The 9,357-nt window shown below is 40.5% G+C and overlaps 1 protein-coding gene across 1 annotated transcript; it reads right to left on the reverse strand.

The window, feature by feature from the left end:
- Positions 1-5,785: 5,785 nt before the first annotated feature.
- Positions 5,786-8,815, reverse strand: LOC126389351 (zinc-binding protein A33-like). The gene is made up of 2 exons (XM_050043001.1): positions 7,604-8,815; positions 5,786-7,466 (listed from the first exon to the last, which is right to left on the reverse strand). The coding sequence occupies exon 2, from the start codon at positions 6,882-6,884 to the stop codon at positions 6,111-6,113; it is 774 nt and encodes a 257-aa protein (XP_049898958.1). The 5' UTR covers positions 6,885-7,466; positions 7,604-8,815; the 3' UTR covers positions 5,786-6,110.
- Positions 8,816-9,357: the final 542 nt, after the last annotated feature.

Here is a 9,357-nt window from a genome sequence, read left to right on the forward strand (position 1 = left end):
TCACTAGATCAAGGAAGAGTTCAGACGTATAACGACAGTTTCCTTGGAGGAGACATTCATGCTGAAGCTTGATGAGTACACACCAGGTCTTTTGCAGCTTATGCGTGCTAAAGGAGGAGCTGCTGGTTCCAAGATACGCCCTCTGCTGGACACTGTAAATGACATATGTTATTTTACTTTTTTCACAAATATGTAATAATTGATTTGAGTGAATTAAAAGTGAAATAATTTGTAAACTATTGCTTTGCTGTGCACAAAGTTGAGCTCCTTACCAACTTAACAAACTACAGTTTAACATCAATCTGTGAAATGTTAAAAAATGTTTTAGTTTTTAAGGAATTCGGCCTTAGTGTATGTTAATCACTGAGTTACACTAACCGTCTTTTCACTAAATTGTATCTCCCTACAGACACAGAGCACTGAGAGAAAAAAAGGGATGCAGTTGTCTGCTGCCTCATTGACTACCTCGGTGAAAGACAAGAAGATCTTTTCCATGACTGCCAGGTATGTCATATTGATAACAGATGATTGATTAACTCAAGGGATCCTCATGTCTTCCTCTACTCTCCTCTCTTTTCTTCTCTTCTCCTCTGCTCCTCTCCTCTCCTCTCCTCTCCTCTCCTCTCCTCTCCTCTCCTCTCCTCTGCTAGGACTCTTAAAATTTCCACCACAACTGGAACAGCATCTTAAATAATATACTTAAATTTAAAATGTGTATGCTTTTTGTTTCTTTCTTTTTAACATGTAGGAATGTGAGGACTACACAGACAAAACAATGAAGGTGATCGTGATGCACAATATCATGGCTGAGGAGGATCCATCAGATGTGTCTATTGTGATTGAGGGGAACCAAGTGATGGAAGGATGTGGAAGCCGAACAAAGGCATGTGTACTGCTGATGGGACTGATATATGCCCTCAACCTCGAATATCCAAAGCAGCTGAAGAACACGTTTGAAGCTTTTCAAAAGCTTTTTTTGGAACTTGATGGAGCAAAACTACTGAAGAAGGTCCACAGCCTCAAAAATAAGCTCATGCAATAGACACACATTTCCTCTCTTGTTCCAAGAGGATGTTTTGTCCGGACATAGCTAGATGGAGTTGTGATGGAGTGTAGTTTTTTATTTTTCTACTCTTCCCTCCTCTGCTCCACACACAGACACATACACAGACACACCCACAGACACAGACACATACAAATATATAAATATGTACAGATGGATACATAAGTATGTCACAGCCTCTCTCAGCCCACTCCATTGCTCTCTGATTTCCCCAGATTGACAGAAAAGGAACACCGATAGAAAGTGGCCAGTCTGGTCAATACCACTGAGTGTAGCCTAAAGAAATTTGATCTCTCCCTCTATGCCCTCCTCTTCCCATCCCCATTTGTTTGTTTCTTTTTTTCTCATCCTATCTCTGAGAGTGAGAGCAAGCACAGAAACTAAAGAATGTTGGTGTTCATCTGTTCTATCCTTATCCAGATGTTCGATACTGTACATGCACAGGAACGACCTTGTAGAGTTTGCGTGTGTGCATTAGTCAATTATCCAGAAACAACATGTGAAGCTGTTAGCTTAGTGAGTTATAAAACAGGTTCATTCCTTGAAATGTTGTGTGAAGCTGTTGTATTGCACTTTATTCTGTGTTTTTTGATCATTTGGTGGATCATTGCTGCATGTAAACAAGGCGGTTCTGTTATTTGTTGTATAAATGCACCTGGACTGCAGATTTGGTCAGTCACTGTTGTGTAAAGCTGAAGAGACACAAGTAAGAGTTTGGATACAAGAAAATCTTCATGTGATTGGACATCCCTTGGAGCTCTGCTCTGATCTCCTCACTACTCCTTTTTATTATCTAGCAATCTGGATGTCCTTAAACAGGAAGATATGTTTTATTGTCCAGAAACAACATTTGAAGCTGTTAGTTTAGTGAGTTATAAAACAGGTTCATCACTTGAAATGTTTTACTCTGCTTTACACTGTTTTTTTTGTGATGATTTTATGGATTAAAAACATTGAGATGATAACCATCTGAAAGTCTTTTTTGGGGGGTAAATCTTACCTTATCTGAATAAGTAATGGTTACTTACTGATATAAATTAACTTTTATTAGTAATTATCAGGTATTACCTACTAGCAATTAAGAGATAATTTTACCCAATTTTATTGAGTAAGTAGCTGTTGAATATATACATAAATGTGAGGTAAATTTAACCCAATTTATTTCATAGCTTTTTATTTCAGTTATTTTATACTCAATATATGGAATTAAATCTACCCAAAAAAAGTCGATGCAAATTGTTACCTCAGATTTATTGGGTAAATTCTATAGGTTACTTATTACAGTGTAGATGATTGCCACATTAATTGACCTTATTAATCCTGCTGGCTGAAACATCCTTGTGTTCACATGAAATAACCATGGCCTGTGTAAATAACAACACAGAAAGCCTTTCATTACATGTGACACAGCAGATGAACAGCACACCAGAGAGGCCTTAGTCACCCTGGTACAACTGCTGCTGCCCCCTGCCCCATGAAATATTTGGAGGCTGACATTACTGTCTTTAAGAGGCTGTGCCACGGTCATTTTCACCAACCATTTCATGCTAACTTGTTGCAAAGGGGGCTAAGCAACCCTCTAAAGTTAGGTTTAATTTTGGAGAGGGGAAAACTGGCATGGCAATTATCAAAGGGGCCCCTTGAACTCTCACTTCAAAATAACTGAATGGAAAATGGTTCTTTGGGTACTCACAAGTCAGGTTTTACAGTCATGACCACTTCATGCTAATCCCATGCAATTTTGGCTAAAAGCATTCAGTTTCTTTCATGCAGTATAAATGTGGTATTTTTGCCTGTTTTAAGGATGCTGTATTTGAATATTTCTGCATACTGGGTCCCTAATCAGTCTTGAAATCACATAACTAAGATATGACTGGAAAGCTGAGACTCTTGTGGATTCAACAAGCTCAATTGTTTTTAAGTCTGATTATGTAAGTCCCCAAAGTAGCAATTTCATTATAATGAAAAAAAAGAGAGTTTTTGAAACTTGACCTCACTGTATAAAATGACTTATTGTGACCTCAGCCTCATGAGACTTTACAGCCACAAACTAGAGACCTTCGGCATTCTGAAAACGTACAGCTTTCATAGGTATATTGACAATAAGGGGGTTTCTAAGCACTTTCCAGAACAGAAGTGCTCACCATCCAATTGCCAAAACATGCAATTCTTAGAGCAATCTGCTAAAGGTCAAAAGTGTTATTTAAACCAAATCACAACATGGATTTTTCATTGGTGTTCCTCAAGGTCTTGGTGTCTTAATGTGGTATTTTGAATTTTTGACCATTTAAATCAATTCTAGAGTGGTTAAATGTTGCCTCAAATCTGTGTAACAAATGCTGTCAACCCAAAAATGTTACCCATCATAATGTTCTAAGCCTTTACACACACGAAACTTTGTATTTTTAAATAAGCGCCTAACCAAAACACAATGTATATTACAGATGTATGATTAAGTAAAACTTGACTGAGCTGCATCTCAGTTAATCTTTAGGTTCAATGATGTATGCCACTGTTGACCTGCTAGCTCCTCATGGAGATCCCTTATCCCCCTGCAAATTGCACCACCCCAAGATTTTCAATGGCCCCATGTGACCACCCCTATGAAAAGTATCTGGGTGTGCCACTAAGTCACCACACTGATGCTTTCAACTATTTTCTGTGAAAACAGAAAGGAAAATATAGAAAGAAAGAAAATTGTTTACAATAATGTTTTCACTGTAACGTTTCGCACTTCGAGCAGCACAAATGAAACCCAGTTCACCTGCATTATTTTGAGTTGAATACACAAAAAACAAATATCTGCAAACCTTAATACAAAAGAAAACGTGCTTTTGTCACTTGAACTAATGGAAAATATCTTTTTTATCATGTTGCCTTGGTTATAAAAATGTATGTTTATGAAGCGATAATAACACAGAAGTTGGAAGGGACCCATTATGCTTTCCATATTTTCTGTGATATTGTTACAAAAAAGGGATTTTCATATTAAATGTTGCAAAAATTTTCAAATGATGAGGTAAACGTACATAGAGATAATCCCTGTGAGGAAGCCTCAGGTTTCCTGCTGTTCTGAACACTCTCTCCCGAAAGTTTTCCTACTTTTCTACCTGCTAAAGTTGTCATAGTGTGCCAGATTTCTTTATATGGTCATCTGCTCTAGGCACACTACTGCAAGTGTCACATTACGTGGCCTGCACTGCTACATGACGCTACATGCTAACATCAAGGAAGCCTCGGTAAACTCGGTTGCCAGTGTTGTAAATTTCTCCCTGAATTATGATCATATTCCTGCTGGAACATGTCCAGTTGTGTTTAGAAGCTTTTTTTCATTGATTTTTCACAGTAGAAAGTGCTGCTATTCTCTGTTACAATCATTTCCTGGCTGCAAGTGCACTGCTAACATACATGTAGCTACATGCTAACGTCAAGGAAACCTAAACTGAGGTGCAATATAAATTTATTCCTGATTTCGGATCATTCCTGGAACATATCTGGTCATTTTAGAAGCTTTTGTCAGTGACTTTCACAGCAGAATGTGCTGCTTTTCTCTTTTTTAGTCATTCCCAGCTCACACTGCTAACATATATGTAGCTACATGCTAACGTCAAGGAGACCTAAACTGCCAATGTTGTGAATTTCTTCGTGATATTACATCAAATTCTTGCTGGAACATGTCTGGTGTTTTTAGAAACTTTAAATGGTGATTTTTCAGGGTAGAAAGTGCTGCTATTCACTGTTACTGTAATTCCTGTGCTGCAAGTACACTGCTAATGTAAGTGTAGGTACATGCTAGCGTCAGGGAAACATGTACAAACTTGGTGTAAATGTCTCCCTGATTTTGGATCATATTCTGCCGGAACATGTCCGGTTGTTTTTAGAGGCTTTTATTGGTGATTTTTCACAGTAGACAGTGCCACTGTTCTCTATTACTGTCATTCCTTGGCTGCAAGTACAACTTGCAGGCTATAATTTCGGCTATAATTCCTGCTGGAACATGTCCGGTGTTTTTAGAAGTCTTATTTGGGAACTTTTTTTAAGGGGAAGAAAGTGCCGCTATTCTCTGTTACAGTCACTTCCTGGCTGCAAGTACACTGTATAGAGTGCCGGAGTCACGCCCCTTCTGGTGAAGCTCATGGGACCTTAGATCAGAAAAAATATGAATGGCAGTGAATGAGGAGAGAAATATTATCTTTTGGTCCCGTTTGAGTTGTGACATGAAATCCAAATATGTTGTTAATGAATTTAAAACATAAATTTTAAGGTCAAGAAAGTCACACTTTGTGGTAAAACTGTTGAGATATAAGCTTTTGAAAAAACGTAATTAGAAAGACTACACAGGAGGAGGTTGCGTATGTGACGTCATAGCTTTCGCTCGCTTCCTGCAGCTTGGAGTGACTGCAACCTGGCACAAAACACACAGACATCTTCAATCATAAATCGATTAATCATAAAACAGTGGAATTTCAGCAGGGAGGCCAAGCTGCAGGAAGTGAGTGAAAGCTATGACGTCACATACGCGACCTCCTCCTGTCTACTCTTGAGTCTTTCTAATTAAAAAGCTTATATCTCAACAGTTTTACCACAAAGTGTGACTTTCTTGACCATAAAATTTATGTTTTAAATTCATTAACAACATATTTAGATTTCATGTCGCAACTCAAACGGGAGCAAAAGATAATATTGCTCTCCTCATTCACTGCCATTCATATTTTTTCCGATCCAAGGTCCCATGAGTTCTACCGGAAGGGGCATGACTTCGGCATTCTATGTAGCTACATGCTAGCATCAGGGAAACATGTAAACGTTATTGCCAGTGTTGTAAATTTCCTCCTGATTTTGGATCATATTCCTGCTGGACCATGTCTATCCAGCACACACAGTATGAGGGAAAACATGTGTTTGTTTTTTTTACTGTTAAAGCATGTAAACATATTCTAGTAGAAAACCAAAATTAAAATGTAAACCTGAAAATTAGCACAATAGGTTCTCTTTAAGAAGCACATAATCAACTTCATCATCATCAGCATCATCATCATCTCTACCTTTACTGTTCCACTGTCACAGAAACCTTCACTGGTAAAACCTTCAGAGGGAGTGTATCGTCAGTCCAGATGTATAAAAACAGCTTGTCAGTGAAAGTGTGTGTAAACGTGTGCATGTGTGTGTCAGTGACTGGATCTGTGAATGTCACCTCTCCTCTGTCCCAGTCCAGATGCACTCTGATTCGTTCAAGTTTTTTGCTCAGTTGGATATCAGTAACAGGATCTTTAGCTGATGGGGAATATGCACTGTATTTATCATTAAAAAGCTCTATTCTCCATAATCCAGAGTTAATGCTTTCCTTTCTGTTGGCAGATGCTTCAAACACAGCCACTTCCCAGGTTGTGTTCTGCCCGACCTCTATGTCCCAGATGTGAGTTCCTGAGTTGTATCCCTCACAGCTCAGGACCGAGCACGAATCTTTAATCCTCTCTGGATTGTCAGGAAGCTGCTGTCCATCCCCAACTCTCACACTGGTCAGATCTTCAGACAGGACGAGGTATGAACCAGCGGTGTTTGGGTCCAGAATAAAAGGAGTGTAGGAGACCATGTCCTTCATCTTCATCCAGATGTTGAAGGTCAGGTTGCCCAGGTGTTTGGCCTCATCTATCAGAGCACCCGAGAGCAGCTGTGGATCATCCAGTAGGTGGCGCCGCTGGACACTTTCCACTGCGGCCTTGTAGTTGTGCAGGAATGAGATGTCTGAAGCTCTCAGCTCCTCCTCTGCACCTCTGACTGTGTCTGAAAGGTTTTCTATCTCTCTGCTCACAGCATCCATCTTCTCCTTCACCACCTGGCTCTTCTGCTCCTCTTCCTCCCTCAGAGCAGCTATCCTGACCTCCTCTTCCTCTTTTAGGAACTGGTGAAGCCTTTTAAACTGCTCCCTAATTTGCCTCTCTGTGTTTTGTGTCTGGACCTTAATGTGTTGTGCTGTTTGATCCCAGTGTTGTTTGACTTTAATAAAAAGAGACAGCTTCTTTTCGAATGGCCTCAGGGATTTCTGGAGTTCCTCCCCAAGGTCCTGTGCAGCTTCATCAACAGGTCTGAATTTGTGGCTGGCATGTTTTTCTGAATCCCTGCAAACGAGACACACGGGCTGCTGATCGTCCAGACAGAAAAGTCTGAGTTTCTCCGAGTGCAAACTGCAGAGAGCCTCAAAGCCTGATGAAGCGCTCACATCTCTCGCCAGTAAGAAGGCCTCACACAATTTGTTCAATGTCAAATTCCATGTTGGCTCAGTGTTTGAAGATCTTTGCTTACAGACTGGACATCCACAGGTTTTCTTCTCTTTCCACCAGCAATGCAGACAGGCTTTACAGAAGCTATGGCCACATGACAGGATGACAGGACACTTAAAGATCTGAAGGCACACAGGGCAGCAGAGATCCTTCACTGAACAAGAAGCCATTTTCCTCTGGGAGTGAAGCAAAAACACAACACAGGCAATACTCCCTCCTCTGAAATGTTTCCCTTAAGTAACTTGAGTCACGTGGTTACCTTATTCTGTAAAACTCCAAGCAGTGTCTGCAGTCACTAATTGGCTGAGGATGCAGTATCCCAGAATTCTCCTGTTGTTGTTTTTGTCTCAGTGAATTTTATGTTATTTGTCTGTTAGTGTGAGTGTGTGTGCTCAGGTGAAAGGACAGGCAGCCTTTCCTGATCTGTCTGTGTTGAGTCAGGTATAGGGTGGAGTTTTGTTAAACCTACAGTCAGGTGACAAGCCAGTTGTTGCTTCACCACAGTATGGGGGGAGGGATCCACTGTAGCAAGTGATGCCCTGAAGGCACTACTTCACTGCCACAGCATTTTTAGCCTGTTTTTCAACATTTCAGTGAAGCTTCTCTCTGCTATTCTGATCTCCTTTGTCGGTGTGTTGTGTACCTGGTTAAAAAGGGCTTTGTCCTTCTTCTGTTAACTGAGCTGCTGGAGCACAGTTGTGATCCTTGGCTTGTTGTTATAATTATATATGCACATCATGCCATTGTGCACCATCAATTTCTGTCCATTAAAAGTGCTTCTGAGTACTAGGCCTATATCATAGGCAACTGGACTTGCTTGAGTTTCTTGAAGACGTTTCACCTCTCATCCTAGAGGCTTCTTCCGTTCTCACTGATTGGTGGGGAGTCACAGGCTTTCTACACTGTGTGGGTGTGAACACTTAAATAGTTGTTTAGGCCACATGAGCTCTGAGACGCTAGGTCACATGTGAATGGAATGAATGGAAACCAAAAGGGTGAATCTCAGAAATCTCGCGTGGAATTGACCCAGAACAAGCGGCCGGTGCCGGCGAGTCACTGGATAGAGGGATGGAGGAGGGTGGGAGTGCTTCAGCAGAAGCACAAGCAGACACTTGCAGCAGTTGAAATGAACGAAGAAACTAACGAAACGAAAGAAAACCCTGTGTGCACAGTGCCGTATATAATTGTTGGTCAGAAAAATGCGGCCCAAGCCACACTCTTGTGTGCTCACCTGTGTGTGTGTGTGTGTGTGTGTGTGTGTGTGTGTGTGTGTGTGTGTGTGTGTGTGCGCTCCGCCGTGCGCGATACAGAGAAAAGAGGAGGATTGTAAAGGTGCGACCATGTAGAGACAGAAATGACATGCCGTATTGTAAACAATATAAGTCATCACGTTATAAAGTGAAAAGTTTCACCGTATAACACGATAAAGTATATTGTTGATTTGTCTGCATGGATGTAGACAAATGAACAAATCAAACATGATCAGTTAGTTTAACCAAGCTCAGTTAGGGGCTCATATTCTGATAATCATCCATATCCACTGATGTATACAGTAGTCCCATATACTGGGAGAAAGGGAAGATGATGAGGAGAATTGGGAATCTGTGAGAGGCGAGAGATGAGAACGTGAGTGGACATAACATGCCTGAGACCCTGAAACAAGAAGTAGCATTAACTAACAGTGAAGCAGTGAAAAGGAGGGTGATGGCTGGCTCCATGTACTATTGGCTGTTTAAGAGAAATAAACAGTAAAGGTAAACATATGATTCTCTGTGTAGTGCTTTTTGAATGACTTGGTGATGGTGATGAGCAGTGTTGGGTAAGGGTTACTTTAAAAGTAATCAAAGTACTTTACTGTGTTACGTTTTAAAAAAGTAACCAGTTACTTTACTGCATACTCCCTGAGTAAAGTAGCTCAAGCACTTTTAAAGTACTTATGAGTATTCTACATTTCCTATTGGGCAATGGACCACAGGGCGCTAAGCCTACATTTTTTTGTCTCCAAAATTAAAG

Source organism: Epinephelus moara, chromosome 4 (genome assembly GCF_006386435.1).
Source record: "Epinephelus moara isolate mb chromosome 4, YSFRI_EMoa_1.0, whole genome shotgun sequence".
Taxonomy (NCBI): domain Eukaryota; kingdom Metazoa; phylum Chordata; class Actinopteri; order Perciformes; family Serranidae; genus Epinephelus; species Epinephelus moara.

Excerpts from the sequence above, each read along its gene's own strand:
- LOC126389351 (XM_050043001.1), bottom strand. The coding sequence starts at position 6,884 with ATGGATGCTGTGAGCAGAGAGATAGAAAACCTTTCAGACACAGTCAGA.